Raw genomic sequence first — 17,346 nt, 5'->3', positions numbered from 1 at the left:
CTCACCTAACCAGCTAATCATCTTGGAGAACTTCTTCAGTAATGTCATAGGATTTGGTGAGAACTTTGATATTTGAATGGCTCCACTAAAGCAAACACAGACAAATTTCACCTGTGGATCTGGGTTTGCTGATGTTGTTGTAGGTAGAATGCAATGATTAGAAGTGCATGTACAGATCTGGGGTACCGGATTCGCCCGATGTGGAGGAGGCGCCTGGGAGGGGGGATAGCTGAGGCCGCATACCAGAATAACTGAGTGGTCAGACAAGGATAACTGAGTCACAAGAACAAAATAACTGAGTTATTCTCCCAACTCAGTTATTTTGTTCTTGGGACTCAGTTATCCTTGTCTGACCACTCAGTTATTTTGGTATGCGGCCTCAGCTATCCCCCCTCCCAGGCGCCTCCTCCCAACTCAGTTATTTTGTTCTTGGGACTCAGTTATCCTTGTCTGACCACTTAGTTATTCTGGTATGCGGCTTCAGCTATCCCCCCTCTCAGGCGCCTCCTCCACATCGGGCGAATCCGGTACCCCAGATCTGTACATGCATTTCTAATCATCGCATTCTATCTACAACAACATCAGCAAACCCAGATCCACAGGTGAAATTTGTCTGTGTTTGCTTTGGTGGAGCCATTCAAATATCAAAGTTCTCACCAAATCCTATGACATTACGGAAGAAGTTCTCCAAGATGATTAGCTGGTTAGGTGGGTGTCTGCCCTGTAGCAACTGTTCGACCCATGTCAGCTGCTTCTCCAACACCAACCACGACAACCCCGTCGTCACCATCAACTACTATGGCAATACTCCAAGGGAAGGAGAAAGTAGTGGTCACGGTAGCCAGCTGGAAGGAGGAAACCAAGGTCGCGGTAGCCAGCAAGATGCTTTGCCGGATCTTATATCGATGTAATTGCTGGAAAGGTTTTGTGAGATGGATTTCTGTTGCCTGATTTGTATGCATGTACATCTAGAGTATCGGTTTGCATGCTACAGAGTATGTGATTTGTTATGGACTTGTTTAGTGATACTTGTGAGCTTGGTGGTGAACTTGATTTGATTTGTGGACTTGTGATGATATCTGTGTACTATATGTGTGATATGTTGACTTGTTTGGTGACTTTTGAGTTTCTAATCTTCGCCGTGTGTCACACGGCTAGCACACGGCGAAGTTGACCCCGCCGCCGTAAACTCCGGCCGACACTGTTTGTGACCTTTATTTCGCCGTGTGCCACGAATAATACACGGCGAATGTGTTCGCCGTGTGCCCGATATTTGACACACGACGAACACTCTCTTCGCCATGTGAAATAAAAAAAAACTTATGGAAACAAAAACAAAATAATTATGTTAACAAAGTATATACTAATTAAGCACAATATACCAGCGCTCAAAATATAATATGTACATTCCTAAAACTATGGAATAAAATTACATATAACTCATATTAACATCCCCACCACTCAATCCTAGAAATCATATTAATCGATGCATGCACGTACTACCTCACGTCCAAATCGAGAGCAGAGTACCATCTAAGTATCATCTAAAATCCTAATCATGAAAAAACTATCAACAACACCACCATTTCTCATATCAAGAACCTAACCCTAATAAAAAAACCACAAATAACTACTAATGCACACGGTTAAACGATGAGATATTAGGGGCAATACCTTCAGGGAAGGGTAGGGAACGATTCCCCGTACTTTTTCCCCTCAAAAAATCCAATTTTGGGGGGATCTGGGGGGTGGCAGCGGCCGGCGGCGACCCTGTATGCGCTGTGGTCGGGGTGGAGCGAGGGAAGGAAAGTGAGGGTGGGGGAGAAGAGGCCGGCGAGGGCCAGAATATTGGCCTTGTCACGCCAGCCCGCATGGCGCGACAGGCTTGTCGCGCCAGTGCATGTGGCGCGACAGCGAGGGCCACGTCATCGCCGTCGCGGTGCAGGCTCGGGCCGCCGCGTGGCCACACTGTCGCGCCACATGCACTGGCGCTACAGAGGATATCTGTCGTGCCATGTGGGCTGGAGCGACCAAATGGGCTACGCCCTGCAAATAAAAACCAAAACGGGTTAAACTTAAATTATTATTAAAAAAAGTTAAAAATAAAAAAATTCCATTCACAGACTGAGCCTTCTTTTACTTCTTGTTGACATTGCTGGGCTACTTGGATATGTTGTTTTGCTTCTAGTGCCCATTGCAGGGCTGTCAAGTTTGAGCTTCTTTACCTTTTCTGTCTTCTCCTTGACTGCAGCCCTTTTCTTTCCTCTAGTTTTGGTTGGTGCCTTCTCAGTTTGTTGTCTGGAATTAGACAAAACCACATGATATTCAATGGAGAGGGCCTCAGGCTGATTGGATCCACTTATTCTCCTTGACCTGACATCCATACATTTGAGTAAGACAAAAAAAATAAGTGTGAAGATAGCACACAAAATGTTAATCAACTACCTGACATATTTTCCTTTTCCAGAACTTGAGGTGCGACCTTTTCTTTTTTTCTTAGCTGAAAGTTCACTATTTTGGCTATGAAAAAAGATAGAATAAATAAGTGATTGTTACTTGTTTTTTTGTTGGTACTAGTGTTTCAACAGTATGAGGCGTAACCTTGGTGGAAAACTCATGCAGGGTGTTGCTACATCATCCAATGGGACAATGCTTAACTCAGTGGCTGCCATGGTAGTTTTCTTTGTCTTCTTCTTTGGTGGCCTCCTGCATAGGAATCATAGAAACATAGGAATAACATCAAATTATTTTATAAATTCTTGTAAGAATGTAAACACACATGATCTGTACCTTTCAGCCAACAGGGCTGTAATTTCCTCCGGGTCACCTTCCCTGCATTTGTACCAGCGATGACCATAGCCCTTGCAAACCTTACATTTGTGCTGCCCCTTTTTCTTCTCTGCACATCCTTTGAACCTCTCAGTTCTTCTCCTACCACCTGCTACAGCCTTTAAAAGTGGTGGATTCATGAAGAATCAATGTTCAGATTTTGGCCACTGAGACTTGTCCACCAATGCAGGGAGTTGCTGAGCATAGGCTGTTCTAAATCTCTCTACAGAGTAGAAGGGGTCCACATAATTCTCTAGGGATGCATTGCTAAGTGAAGTAATGAATGCTAAAGCATGTACACAGGGAATGCCTGAAACTTGCCATTGTCTACAAGTACATGTTTTGTCATGTAGGTTGGCCACACAATTAAAGCCACTGCCAGACAATACAGAAACTTCAGCAAGCCCATTTCCACATTCTATCACATCCAAGTCCAAGTCCCTGCTCCTTTCATTCAACCTTTTCAATATGTGGGGCAGAATTAACCCTTCCAAAAATGTTTGAGATTTTCCTCCTTCGGTTCCACTTTTGCATAAGCAATTGTCTAATTCTGTCCATGAGATCATCCAAGTTCAAGGATTTGTAGTCTTTAATCTAGTTGTTGAAGCTCTCTGCTAAATTGTTAGTCACATAGTCAACCTTACTGGCTGTTGAGAATTGGCTTCTTGTCCATAATCTAGTGTGCCACTGCCTTAGATATTGTGTTGCAGCTGGGTTTGCTTCTTCTATTTCAGCCCAGTGCTTCTCAAAGATGTATGGATTCCATGCATATGCAGCCTGCCATAGATGTTCATCAAACACCTTTCCATGATACCTCTTCTTAAAGTTTGTTACCAAGTGGTACATACACTCCCTGTTTCTGGAAACACATCTTTCACTCCTGTCATCACTGCTTGCCCAGCATCAGTGCATATGGCTAAGCCTCTTGGTGATCCTATTACCTTCTTAAGCATTTGCATGAACCAAGTCTAGTTCTCATTGGTTTCAGAATCCATCACTCCAAAAACAACAGGATACATCCAGTTATGACCATCAACAACACAAGCAATAGCCAATTGCCCCTTATACTTTCCTATCAAGAAAGTGCTATCTATTGCTAGATACGGCCTACAGCCACTAAGAAACCCCTCTATGCATGGTTTGAAAGCAACAAACAGCCTACTAAATCTGATCTTGTCATTTATTTTGTGATGTTCAATGTCAACTAAACTACCAGGAGAGACCATCTCAACTTGTGCCTTAAACTTATAAAGATTGTCAAAGCTAGTATCCCAATCACCGTAAATCTATTTCAGTGCTAGCTCCTTACCCATATATACTCTCTTATAGTGGACCTTTATCTTGTAGTGCTCTCTGATCTTTTGTTGTAATGCTTTTGGTCCCAACTTTGGATCCTCAAGTAACCAGCCCTTCACCTTGTCACATACCCAATGCTTGGATGCATTCTTCGCTTTCTCTTTCCTTCTAGTGCTTGAACAGATATGACCAAAAGGGTTACGTGTTACCTGAACAAGTGAAATAATGAGAGGTCAAAAATTGTACAGCAAGCAAATTTTACAACAATGAACATTCAGCAATTACCTTTATAGTTTGCTTGTCATCCATTGTAGAAGCATGTAACCTCCAGGGGCAGTTATCTTCTTGCTTCCTTGTACAATAGGCTTTGAATCTGTCCTTATCACTCCTTTCTGTGTTGTATTCAAACTCATGTTTGATAGCATGTTGAGCTAATGCCAACTTAAATACTTGAATATTTGGATATGTCATCCCAACATGCATTGGAGGGTCATTTTTATCATAATCTGCATCTATAGGCTTCATCCCTTGTACCTCATTTTCATCATCCATCTCAGAGTCTGAACCTGAATCAGAATCTTCTTCTACCACATAGTCCGCGTCCTTGTCCTCGCCCTTGCTTGGAACATCATCCGCAGGCTCCTTGCCCAAGTACGTGCTCTCCTCATCAATATCTACGTACACATTCTCTAGTAATGGATTTGGACAATTTTCCTCCTCAGGTTCAGGCTTTCCTTTGTTCATAGGCTGCTTTCCTTTGTTCATAGGCTGCTTTTGCTTTGGATCACAAGTAAAATCAGAATCAACATCACTAGCACTAGGCCACTTAGTGATTGGTATATATGGTTCCAAAGGTTCATTGTATGTAATGGCCATGTCAACAACCTTGTTCTCGGTGTGTTTCTGAAACATTGACAGCAACTCTTGGTCTGTTTTAACTTCAGGAAAAGCTGCCAAATAACTATCATAATAGTGCACATGAACAACTTCCTGGTAACCTGGGGGATACTGTTTTACGATGGACTCAATGAAATCCTTAAAATTTGTCGTGTCTGAATCAACAACCTTCTCGAACAGAAAACAAGTGACATCTTTCCTAACCTTTTTTGGGTTGCCAATAATTCTAATTTTCAGTAAGTAACTTGAACTAGCATCCATCCTATCAACCAAAATAATAAAACTAACTCAAATTTTTTTGGATCTCTTCTATTTCTACTGAACTAGCAACATCTTGAAACAAAGGAAAAAAATATTGTGCTGGAAAACCAAGCCATTCGCGAGTACTCACCCTTCCAATAGCCATTTGCTTGCTCCGGCGAGGCTCCCGCAGAGGGCAAGCCCCGCACCTGGGCTGCTCCCGCGGGGGGGGGGGGGGGGGGGGGGGGGGCGGCCGCTACCGCCCGCCGCTCCTCTAGCGCCGGCGGCAGTGACGGATTGCCCCTGGGCAGCGCGGGAGCTGGGGCGCACATGTCGTCTGCGCTGCTCGTGTGGGGGGCCGCGGCCCCTGCCGCCCACATCTCCTCCAGCGCCAGCGGCCGCATGGAGTCACCGGGCTCCCTGGATGCCTCGGGAAGGGGACCGCCAGGCTCCCTGGGCGCCTCGGGAGGGGGACCGCCGGGCTCCGTGAGGGGCTCCCTGCCGCTCCTGTGGGGGGGGGGGGGGCGCGGCCACGCCCGCCCACCCTTCCTCCAGCGCTGGCGTGCTCATGCACGCGTGAGCGGGGGTGCGGCCAGTGCGGCCCCTCAGCACGGGAGCAGCCAGGCCGGGAGAGAGCGTGGTGAGGAGAGTGTCAGATCTAGGGTTTGGTGAGGACAGCGTGGGGAGAGAGAAATTTGGGGTAGAAAGGGAGCACGGGGGAGAGAAATAGAAAGGGAGCAAGGGGCAGTTTAGCCAATATGAAAAAATTTGTATGCCCCTGTGTAACAGATCATGACGGAATAGACGGAAGTGGCAGTAAGGGAAACGAAGTTTAGCTCAATGGCAAATAAGGAAAAAAAAACTTTTTCAATGGCAAATAGGGAAGCACTGTAAATTTTGATGGCAAATAAGAAATTTTCTCTCAAAGTAAACATGCATAAACCGAAGAAAATAAAAAAAATTAACCTTTGTGAATTCCCCCATCAAACTCCAAACAAATAGAACCAAAATATGACGATCCTTGTAAATACTCCCGACCTAAATAGAAAAGTCTAGTTTTTTCCACCATGGGCATAGCCCGAATTTCATTACTGTAAAGCAACGAAATTACAACGCTTCTAGGTTCAGCCCGAGGGGGGGGCGCAGGTTCAGGTGAAGCTTTCACCAAAATAAGAGAAACAGGTTCTGAAACTAAAAATGGTTCTAAGCAGCAAACGACAAGGGCAAAGTAAAATGCCAGAAAGGTAAAAACGCTCAAGGGTAGATCACAGCATCCACATGGCTACACAGGGCCTCCAGAGATTTTGCGTAAGCTTCCCATGGGGACAGTGACGCAGGGGGTGGTCATTGTAGCTGCACCAGTCCCGTTTCATCTTCAGTGTCCCGAGGGTGGAAGTTGATCGCTGTCATCTTGATAGCTTCTGCACCGGTCTCCAGCTCCTCCTTGGCACTCCCCTTCTGAAGACCTGCCCAGTATGATAAAAAGGAGCTAGCTAAGCAAATTATCTCCGTTGGAGATGAGATCATTCTCTTTTCAAAACAGGCTTTATTTCTTGTTTTCCAGATGGCCCAGCATATAGGTGCCAATCCCACCAAGTAAACATGTTTTTTATTTTTTAAAAGTCTCTGGATCCAGAGCCAATATTGCTCAAAGGAATTAGGTCTGTTATCGGCTCCAAGAACAAAGGCAACTAAACTCCAGACATATTTAGCTACCCAGCACTTAAAAAATAAATGAGGGATAGATTCGTCCTCTCCACAAAAAGCACACCGAATGTCGCCCACCCAATTCTTTTTGGATAGGTTATCCTTGGTGAGGATAGCGTTATGTTCCACCAACCACATCCAGATTTTGATTTTTAGCGGGATTTTAGCTCGCCAAATCATCGTATAAGGAGCTCCTGTTTCGTTACTGCACAGCTATTCATACATAGTCTTTACTGTGAAAACACCAGACTTCTCCCAACACCACTTTGGAGCATCATTTTCCTCATTCAAGGCATATGAGGTCAGCATATCACACAACTCTCTCATTTGGTTTTGCAAGGGCTCTCCCAACCAGCGTCTAAAGGTGAGTCTACACCTTCTTTGTGCCATTTCGGCCACAGACCAATTTTGTTCATTGCAAATGTTGAACAACTCAGCAAATTTGACCGAAAAAGGGACATCTGTACACCAAGTGTCCTGTCAAAAGTCTGTTTTGACACCATTACCCACTATCATTTTTCTCCCTTGTCTATAGACATCTTTGACCTTCAGCAAATCATTCCAGACAGGGGAGTTCGATGGTTTTTTCTTTAGCATGGAAATGCAGTGTTGTTTCATGTATTTTTTCTTAACGATTTCCTGCCAAAGACCTTCTCCTTTTTCAAGTCTCCACCACCACTTGCATAATAAGCCGATGTTCATTTTCCTGAGATCTTTTATCCCTAGCTAGACCTCCTTTTTTCTTTGTTTTGCATACCTTAGTCCATTTCACCAAATGATATTTCCTTCTCAAGGCACCCCCCGCCAAAAGAATCTTCTTCTTATCACATCTATTTTCCTCAACAGTTTTTGGGAGTAGGTACATGGACATGTTGTAAAGGGGTATGCTAGTGAGGCAGGCATTTAAAAGAGTAAGTCTGCCTCCCAGAGAAAGTGTACCTCCTTTCCATCCATCCAATCTTTTATCGATTTTTTCCACCAAAGGTCTCCAGTCTGGAGCCTGAAACGGGTACCCCCAAATATTTTATCGACCATTCACCTACTGAACAATTAAACATTTCTGAGTAGAACCGGGATTTTTCCTGATCTTGGCTAATCATAATCACTTCACTTTTGTCGAAATTGATCTTAAGACCTGACATACTCTCGTAGAGGTAGAGAAGCATTTTCAGGTTTCTAGCATTTTCTGTCATCCTGCACACAGATGATTGTGTCATCAGCGTATTGTAGCAAAGCCACTCCATGTTTAATATATTCTGGCACTAGCCTCTAATCATACTATTTTCTTGCCCCAGTTGAATCATCTTAGCAGAAAAGTCTAGTTTGAGGCCTCTAGCCTCAATATTTCGACTATACAAGATAGGGAAGGGAGGGGGATGTCAAGAAAACAAAAAATGGAGAGAGAGAGAGAGGGAGAGAGGGAGGGAGGGAGAGAGAGAGAGAGAGAGAGAGAGAGCAAATTGATACATCTTCAACTCCGATGACCTCTTCTTCGATGAGCGCCTCTTCTCTGGCAACTACTCCAATATCGATGAGCTACGTTGGGAAGAATGGCAACTCTGTTGACGTTCTAATTTTCTTTTTAATTTGTTGAAGAATGGCGATAAAAGTTTTGGCTTCTTGGGCGGCTGTGTGCTGCAAGCTCGACATCGCCCTCAGCCAGCTGCTACATTAGGGTGTCAATCCGGCCGCCGCGTAGTTGTTGTCTCCGGCTCTCCGATCCGCTCAAGTCCCATGGTGGTACATGTGAGATCCACAGCGCGGATGCAACGGACGGACATCTTTTCATCCTCGTGGTGAGAAAAATCTCTGGCTTCTCTCCCTCCTTCGAATGCCCATCTTGCATTCAAGTCTCAACCTCTATCAAAGATTATGAGGGGTTGGGAGCTGGCAAAATCCAACGGAAAAGAAAGAGAAACCAGGAGAAAGAAGAAAGTGGACGGCTCGCTAATCGCTCACTCGAGCGGGCGCATACGCGCTCCTCCGGCTGCTCTCATTTGTTGCACCTCAACTTTGCATTAAACATCTAGCTTCTATTGGCTGCACTTTTTTACTCTACATTAAATATTCACTGGTCCACTATTTGTTGCAGCCGGCAGAGCATAGGAAGAAAGTAAGAAGGTGGAGGGAATAAGAAGGCACGGGAAGAGAGGAAGAAGGTGGAGAGAATGAGAAAGATAGAGCTGAGTGGGGTTTTTTTTATGGGTGATAGTGATGGCTCTTACTCCCTCCGTCCCAAAATACTAGTCATCCTGAAAATTCTAAGACAAATTAACAAGAAGGTAAAATGACCATGTTTGCCCTTATATTATATCCATATTTGGCACTAATTGATTCTTGCATGCACAAGCACTTTCTAAATAGAGTAGGGTGACTTATTTTTTGGGACAAATTTTGAATCCCAGAATGACTAGTATTTTGGGACGGAGGGAGTATGTGGCAGCGAGAACTCACATACGAATGCAAGTATTTGTGCATTTTCGAAACGTGTCAATTACCTCATCAAAAAAGTGCATTTATTAGAAATGAAATGAAATATCATGGCAGCACACATCAGGGAGTGCCCAGAGCCAATGGTAACCGTTCTTATATCCAGTGCAACCGTGCAACGGCTTCCCAGGGCAATGCAAGTGCAAGTGCAAATGCAAGTGCAAATGACTTCCAAGCTGGTACGATTGAGCTGACATTTGAACGTGTAGTTTTTGTGAAATATAGTGCAAAAACTTTGCAAAAGACCCCATCTAGCTAATGGATTTTACTTTAGACCAAAGACCGCTTTTTCTCTGCTTTATATTGAAAGCAAATAGTTTACTCTGGACTGGAGTTGCCAACTTTACATTGTTACACCATAGATTCAGAAATGAAAGCACCCTAAGCTCAAACAAGTTCAATGCTGGCCTGCTGGGGTACAACACACTCTAGACACACTCCCTCCGAGGGATTTCACTTGATCAAGTTTTGCACTTCTATAGGTTTTCAAATTTTCAGTAGCGATCTAAACTTGTCTGCCAGCAGTAGGCATGCGGCCGTGTTTTCTTTCTTCTCCTTTTATTTTTCTTCCAGCTTCACATGAACGGACAAGTTTACCCCTACCTTGCCCTCTTCTTTCTCTTCCCCTTCTTGTCATCTCCCCACCAGCGGCGCCCAGTCGCAGCATACTCCTATTACCACCTTTTCAATGAAACTAAGTCATTAAATACAAGACCCTTATGAATATCGATGTTGTCCCCGGGCTCAGGAGCCTCTAGCAGCTCATCATCTCTATCTTCAGCATAAGTATATACCTGCACAATGCCTGAGATCGTTGAATACAAGAACAAGTGGATCACGGTCAAAACAGAATCGTCTTATGAGCTCGATATCTTCTTCACTCAATGGTGGTACAGGCTGGTCATCATCAGAATCAACGGCTCTTGTCGTCTCGTAAGGCTCCTCGTCATCCTCAATCCGTACATGCACACTGTTAAAAGCTCGGGTGGTATTTGATGATGGAGGTACAAGAGGAACTCCAGCATTATCGGCAATGTCTCCTGCATTGTAACTGTAATTTAGAATGCTATGTGCAAATTGAATTGGAATCAACAGTGGAACATGTAATAAAACGTGGTATTATGACACTTACTTTACTTGGATGGTTCTGGCTCAACGAAATCTCCTGAGGGGCCACAACAACATCATCAGTACGGAATTGTGCACCACTAGGACAATTGCCAACACCATTGGGGGTGGATTCAGCATCATGGACCACAACGGTGTGTTCCACATGTGCCACACTATTTGGTATTGGAGGGTCATAAGGTGGCGAGAACCCACGAGAGGGTGAATTCCAATTACAGAGGGGGAGAGACCGCGGGTGGCCTTGGATCGGTTGACAACTTGCAGACAACCAAATCCAATCCTAGAATTTCATTCTTCATGACAATATTAACGTACTTCTCCCCAGTGGCGGAGCTCCCCATACAGCACCATGGGGCAGCTGCCCCAGCTTAATTAGCATCACAAATTAAAGACCCCAACAGCAGCCATGGTTGAATGAAGGCTCTAGACTTGACAAACCAAGCTCAAGGCAAGTTTTGCCCCACCTAAAATCCTAAGTGAGCTACGCCACTGCTTCTCCCATTGACCCTCAGATGCAATTCCGATCAGTCGCCTATAGTAAACTTGGCCCAATTTACCATACTGATCGAAGAACCCCTTCCACTGATACTGCTTCCTCATTTGAATTCCATTGAAGCTCATCACAAACCCTAGCAATCAGCTCACTAAACATCGGCCGGTCATCGAATATCAGAGGAACCATTTCCATTCCAAGAAAATTGGCATTGTTAAACTGATCGAGCTCCACACTTCCTCCATGGTACACAGTCACTATATTGTCCATCTAGTTCGTATATGCACAACATGAGAGTTATTACTGGTGCAATATAGAAAATAACTCAGCATGTACATTTACTGGTAAATATATGTTCAGACATCCATAAAAATCGCTAAATGAAATACTAACTAAATTGCTATATTTATAGCAAAAGTATCTTGCTAACTAAATTGCTAACATGTTAACAAAATTGCTAGCTAAATAGCAAACTACATTGCTAAATTGCTAATTAATTTGTTAAAGTGCTAACTAAATTACTACCTAATTTGCTATACTGCACTCAATTTACCAACTAAACTGTTAACTTCATACATTAGATTCATAATAACGCAAACTACCAAACAAATAAGAAAAAAAAATCATACCTCAATGCCCGGGGGGGCTCGACCGCACCATGGCAGGTCAAGGAAGCCGGATGCCGGCAGATTCCCCGCCACACATGCTGGCGAGGTAGTGGTGGAGGGCCGAGCCAGCAGCACGGACGGCGGCGGCGGCTCGGCGAACGGGGCGGCGACGTTGGTGCGAGCGGACGAGGGAAAGGTGGCGATGCTTCTTGCTTTGCGGAGAAAGAGGGTGGTGGCGCAGGATGGAGGAGCGGCCGAGGCTACGGAAGCCAACTCGAAGCCACAGATATTGGCACCGAGGCTCGACGCTAGGTGTTGTGGCGCTGAGCTCGGCGCCAAGATCTATGGTGCCGAGTTGGCTGCCACATTAGCGCCACGCAGCCTTGCCTCGGTAGATTGGACCCTAGGGCTCGGCGCCAAGGGCAACGACGCCAAGATGTGTCATCTCGACGCCATTAGGACCTGTGGCGCCGAGACCCAGAGTCCAGAAATGCAAAATATTTTTTTCAAGGATCAAAATATGTATATCTTTGGCGAGAAGTAGATGTGCAAATGTGTGACCCTTAGGCAGCGGCGGATCCAGCAGGGGGGCTCCAGCCCCCCAAGCTCCCCTAATTACACGTAAAATACTGTAGCAAAAGCATCAAATTATCATTAAATTTTCACACAAATCAATATCACCATTATTTCAGCCCCCCCTTGCCTCTCATCCTGCATCCGCCACTGCCCTTAGGTGCACCTCCAACCCTCTTTAGTTCAAAATTTTGTACTAGTTTTCTAAATTGAGATATGATTTTGGAGAATTAGTACAAAATTTTAAACTAGAGAGGATTGGAGGAGCACCTAATAGTTACCAATTGACACCTCTAGCCAGAAGTACCGAATAGCAAAAAAGTATGGGCTTTGGGTACCCAAGTCCCCGAGGGTCTCACTTCTACTCTTCGAGTCTACTGGTACCCGCGGAAAGCCCCACTCTGCCGACTGTAGTGGCGGAGCGCTCGGGCACCGTTTAGTTCTCAAAATAAAAATTTTTGGTTGTCAAATCGATTGTTTAACCAGATGTCGGAAGAATTTTTTGACACTAATTTAAAAACTAATTTCAGTACCCGCTTGGAAACCGCGAGACGAATTTTTTGAGGCATTTAACCGCACAATTAGCACGTATGAGTTACTGTAGCACTTATGGCTAATCATGCACTGATTAGGCTCAAAAGATTCATCTCGTCGTGTACATCCAAATTGTGCAATTAGTTTTGTCGTTTACCTGCATTTAATACCCCATTCATGTGTCCAAAAAAGAGGCAAAAAATTTTGGCAAAAAACTTTGGGAACTAAACGCCCCTTCGGTAGGGCAGGTATGGCGGCCAAATTTTGCTGACAATACGTGTTCAAAGTTGGTGTCAATTATTTTAGCATTAACATAAATGCTATACTGTAGTAATTGACTTCATTAGTCTAATCGCGCCATACCTAAATTCCAATCTGTCCTCCGCCACCGAGGCAATGGCGTCGTCCGGCGACCACGCCGCGGCCGCCAAGCACCTCCGGGTGCTGCTGCCGTTCACCTGCGACAGTCTGATTAGTAAACACCGGCGTTTTCTTTAGGCGCCTCTGGGAAATGGCTGATCTTTTTCTTCCAATCTGCAGCGTATCCCAGACGATCTCGCCGAGGAGATCGGCGCCGGGGAGACCCTCGTCGTCGGCCCTCTCGGCGGCAAGGGCAAGGCCTTGTGGCGCGTCGAGGTCGGGCGCGACGGCGACGGCGCCTTCTTGGGCCGCGGCTGGCCCGAGCTCGCCGACGCGTGCGGCGTCGACGCAGGGTGGCTCCTCGTCCTCCGCCACCGCGGCCGCGGCGTGCTCACGTTCAAGGCTTTCGACGACACCCGCTGCCTCAGGGACCTCGTCAATCCAGCTCCGCCTCCAGGTAACAAAGATTCCGCGCCTTTGCAAGAGTCTAGGATTCAAGACTTGCGAATTTGGTTCCTTCTCCGGTTGTCGGAGTCTCAGATGAATTGGGAATTAGTCACCTGAATTTGATGGGTGCTTCAGCTCTTTCTGTAATTTTATCCTGTTCTTCCCTCACTGCGGACCCTCTTTTATATAAGATAAGAAAGATTGTAAACCCAATTTCGATTGAGAAAGGAAACAAATTGTAACCCCTCTTCTTGCAGTACCACCGTTTGCCTAAAATGGAACATCTATCAGTAATGTGGGTGATCCACTTGGCCTCTGAAACCTAATTGTAATGCTGCAACGGTGTAGTTCTATAAATGCGAATGTTATTCTACATCAAGAGGGGGGCAAAATTACTATGTTCAAAATAATTGGGGATCAGGAGCTTGCAATAAGTTACCTTTACAGAATTAAGAGTATATGATTTCCATTTAGTGATTACTTTATGTAGCCTAGCAGCCCACAGAATTGCACGGCTAGTTTCTTTTTGTGGTAAGCGCTAGCTATCTTTTTGTATCTTCTCTTTTCAAGCCCAAAGAAATAGAATCCAGTGGTCGTAATTTGCTAATCAATGTGAACTGATTTATTAGGGGGTACATGTTTTTCCTTGGGTGAGACTCTCCGAGAGACTTTAAAAAGCATGTTATCTCCTTTTATGATAAAGTAGATTTCTGTTTTGTGTTCAAACTTGGATGCTACAAAGCTAATTTTAACATTGTAATGTTTGGGTCCTTAAAATGTGCACCTGATTCTGTAAAGATTTAAAACATTCTTGTTAATAATTGGGGATAGGGAAGCTTTGCAAGAAGATATTTGAACCGAAATGGTATATGTGCTCTTGCCTGCTTCTAATTCGTAAGTGCTAAGAATGAATTTCTATTTCCAGTTCAAACTGGTTGTTTCTAACTCTTACTTTATTCAGCTGAAGCAGCCGTGAGTGGCAAAGCCACCACTCGTAAGCCACAGTTCATCATTGTGCTTCCAACCGATTTCATGGAAAAGATGGTTCGCTGACTGTTGCTGCTGATTCTTTTGCTCACTTTATTTTCATTTACTGGAATGGCCTCACTTTACCCTTTTATTGTATTATTGCAGATAATACCTGCTAACTTTGTGCAACAGCACATCCCCAAAGAGCACCGGAACAATTGTATGGCCATTGTTTTGGGCCCCAATGGCAAAGTTTATAACATTAAGCTTGAGACGGATCGATCAGACATGTTCTTCACAGGTGGCTGGTCACAGTTTATGGTGTTTCATGACATTACTGAATCTAATGCCCTGCTGATAAGGTACGAGGGCAACATGGTTTTTACTGTCAAAGTGTTTGGCTCTGATGGATTTCAGAGAGATTCCAAGCAGAAGGAAAACAGAGTTCAACAAAGTGAGCAAGTGATACATAATTTTATTATATTTTGAATCTTCTAGTAATGGATTGGAATGAGTTAAATACTGAAGTGAATGTCTCTGTTGTCTTATCAAGGATCAACATTACCACATAGTGAGAAGTTGCAGAAAGCATCATCTGTTTCCATTCAGAAGCGTAAGCGTAAGAACAAGACATCATTAGGAAGGAACTCGATCTACAAGATTGGGCCACCGTCATGGATAAAGAAGCAGATCAATGCCAACTCACTTGAAAAGCATCTTGTAAGCACAACCTTGCATTTCATTATTTAATAAGATAAAATCATATGTTCGATAGGAATATGAGCTGTAAGCATTCTAAGTCATGGTTTTATTGGCATCACAGACTTATGTCAGCTTTGTTTTCTCATTATCGAGAGATTGAGCCAACATCTTTGTTCGATTGTCTTTAACTACTGATAATACATGTGCATGCTAACATGATGAAACTAGTCAATGAATTGACATACTAGATTTGAAATAATGTTACATAATGTATTCATTTATATATGTTGCAATTATTGCAGGCTTTGGCAAAAGCTTTCTGTGATGCTATTGGGCTGCAGGAACCTTGCACAATAACACTGAGAACCTCAAGAACAGATGGTATTAAGTCTTGGCTTGTGCGTGGACTCCCATGCAAAAATAGCAGCTACCTGCTTGTGCAGGGCTGGAGGCAGTTCTGCGAGGAGAACCATCTCAAGGAAGGGGATACCTGCACCTTCAATGTCATCGAAACCACACTGTGGAATGTACTTATCACGACTCATGAGGAAAAGATGAATCAGTTCTGCTATGTGAGTTACATGCTGAAGCACTTGTCCCTTTTTGTCTTGTGAATTATTAACATTAACATGTACTTGGGATTAACAGGATAGCCCTAAGAGCAAGAAAGACAAGTCAAATACTAATGGACAAAAGATGCTTCAAGGCTTCATGAATTATTTGAACAAGAGTCGGACAAAAAGTGTCTTTGAGATTGGGCCACCTGCTTGGATAAAGAAGGAGATCAATGCCAGCACAATTGAAAATCACCTCGTAAGCACAACTATTTCTCTATTGATTGTGAGTAAAAAGTTATAAATAGGATAAACATGTTCCAACTTTTAGCAAAAACTGAACTGAAATATGCTAGGATATGCATGCAAGACTTTAAAGGGCTCTGTTACTGTTGTATATGCATGCAAGCCCTCTGCTGACTAGCTTACATTTCAGAATGCTGAGACAGGAACCTACATCTTTATTTGATGCTATAGTTACTGAATATATGTATCCGTGTTATCACAACAGAAAATAAAATGATAAGAAACTACATCACTAGGAGTCATTATTCATCCACAGTGATACATTGATAGTCAACAATTGCTGACATAGTTTGTTGGTTGATTGGACTTCTGTGATTGTCAACAATTGCTTACATGCGACCACAATTCTTGTAGAATTTGCCACTGCCCTTCTGTGAGGCGATTGGACTTCAAAAACACTGCATGATCACGCTCAAAACTTCTACCAGCAGCACCAAGTCTTGGCAGGCGCGTCTAAACCCGTACCAGAATTGCTGCCAGCTGGTTGGAGGCTGGAAGAGTTTCTGCCGCGATAATGGGATTAGGGTGGGTGATGTCTGCACCATGCACATCATAGAAACTGCCCTGTGGAATGTCACGGTCGATCGTCGAGAAGATAGGACCTGGTAGTGCATCAATTCGCCTCTCTGATGGTCTGTTGTTTGAAAGCACTGGATGCTACTGTTTGTTTCATGGAATGTACAAGTTTGTCTGTAAGTTGCCGGTTTGGGGGAGCTTTTGTTTGGGGCTTCGTTGGAGTAGCCGACACTCCTAGAAGCTCTCTCTCCCAAACAGGCCTAAGTGCCAAGCCAAGTTAAGGCATGCACTAGTGTCCACTGGGTTCCCTCTTGAAAATGTAGATGAGGCCAACTGCCAAAGTTTTAGTAGCCATAAAAACTGCAGGTCGATCTGCATCTGCTCAAGTTGCACTAACAAGTGATAAGCAGTACTAGTCGTCCCAGTAAAATATGAATGAACATTTCTGCTCCCAGCGTTACAAATACAAGATATTGCAATCCTGTGCCAGTAACCTCAGCCTTTTCGACAACGGATCCATTGTCATGGTACACTCCGCGCTAATCTCTCCTTTTTTAAGTCCGGCCCTATATATGAATACCTAATCTTGAACCCAGAATCTTAATTAACGTTAACAAACACAATTATTGAGGATGATGGCTAGAACACTCGAGTAGAGTTTATTCCATTTGCAGAGTTGATCACGCTATCTCTGGCT

At 44.1% G+C, this 17,346-nt stretch overlaps 1 protein-coding gene across 1 annotated transcript; it reads left to right on the top strand.

Annotated features, from left to right (window-relative positions):
* The first annotated feature begins 7,156 nt into the window (after positions 1 to 7,156).
* Positions 7,157 to 17,048, top strand: LOC120640583 (putative B3 domain-containing protein Os04g0346900). The gene is made up of 8 exons (XM_039916458.1): positions 7,157 to 7,333; positions 13,336 to 13,612; positions 14,564 to 14,646; positions 14,737 to 15,025; positions 15,125 to 15,291; positions 15,576 to 15,845; positions 15,922 to 16,086; positions 16,488 to 17,048. Exons 3-8 carry the CDS (start codon positions 14,635 to 14,637, stop codon positions 16,740 to 16,742), a joined length of 1,158 nt encoding a protein of 385 aa, XP_039772392.1. The 5' UTR covers positions 7,157 to 7,333; positions 13,336 to 13,612; positions 14,564 to 14,634; the 3' UTR covers positions 16,743 to 17,048.
* The last annotated feature ends 298 nt before the right edge of the window (positions 17,049 to 17,346 follow it).

This window comes from Panicum virgatum, chromosome 7K (assembly GCF_016808335.1).
Source record: "Panicum virgatum strain AP13 chromosome 7K, P.virgatum_v5, whole genome shotgun sequence".
NCBI lineage: Eukaryota > Viridiplantae > Streptophyta > Magnoliopsida > Poales > Poaceae > Panicum > Panicum virgatum.
The sequence above is the reverse complement of the archived record's forward strand: the minus strand, read 5'-3'. Positions and strand labels throughout refer to the sequence as shown.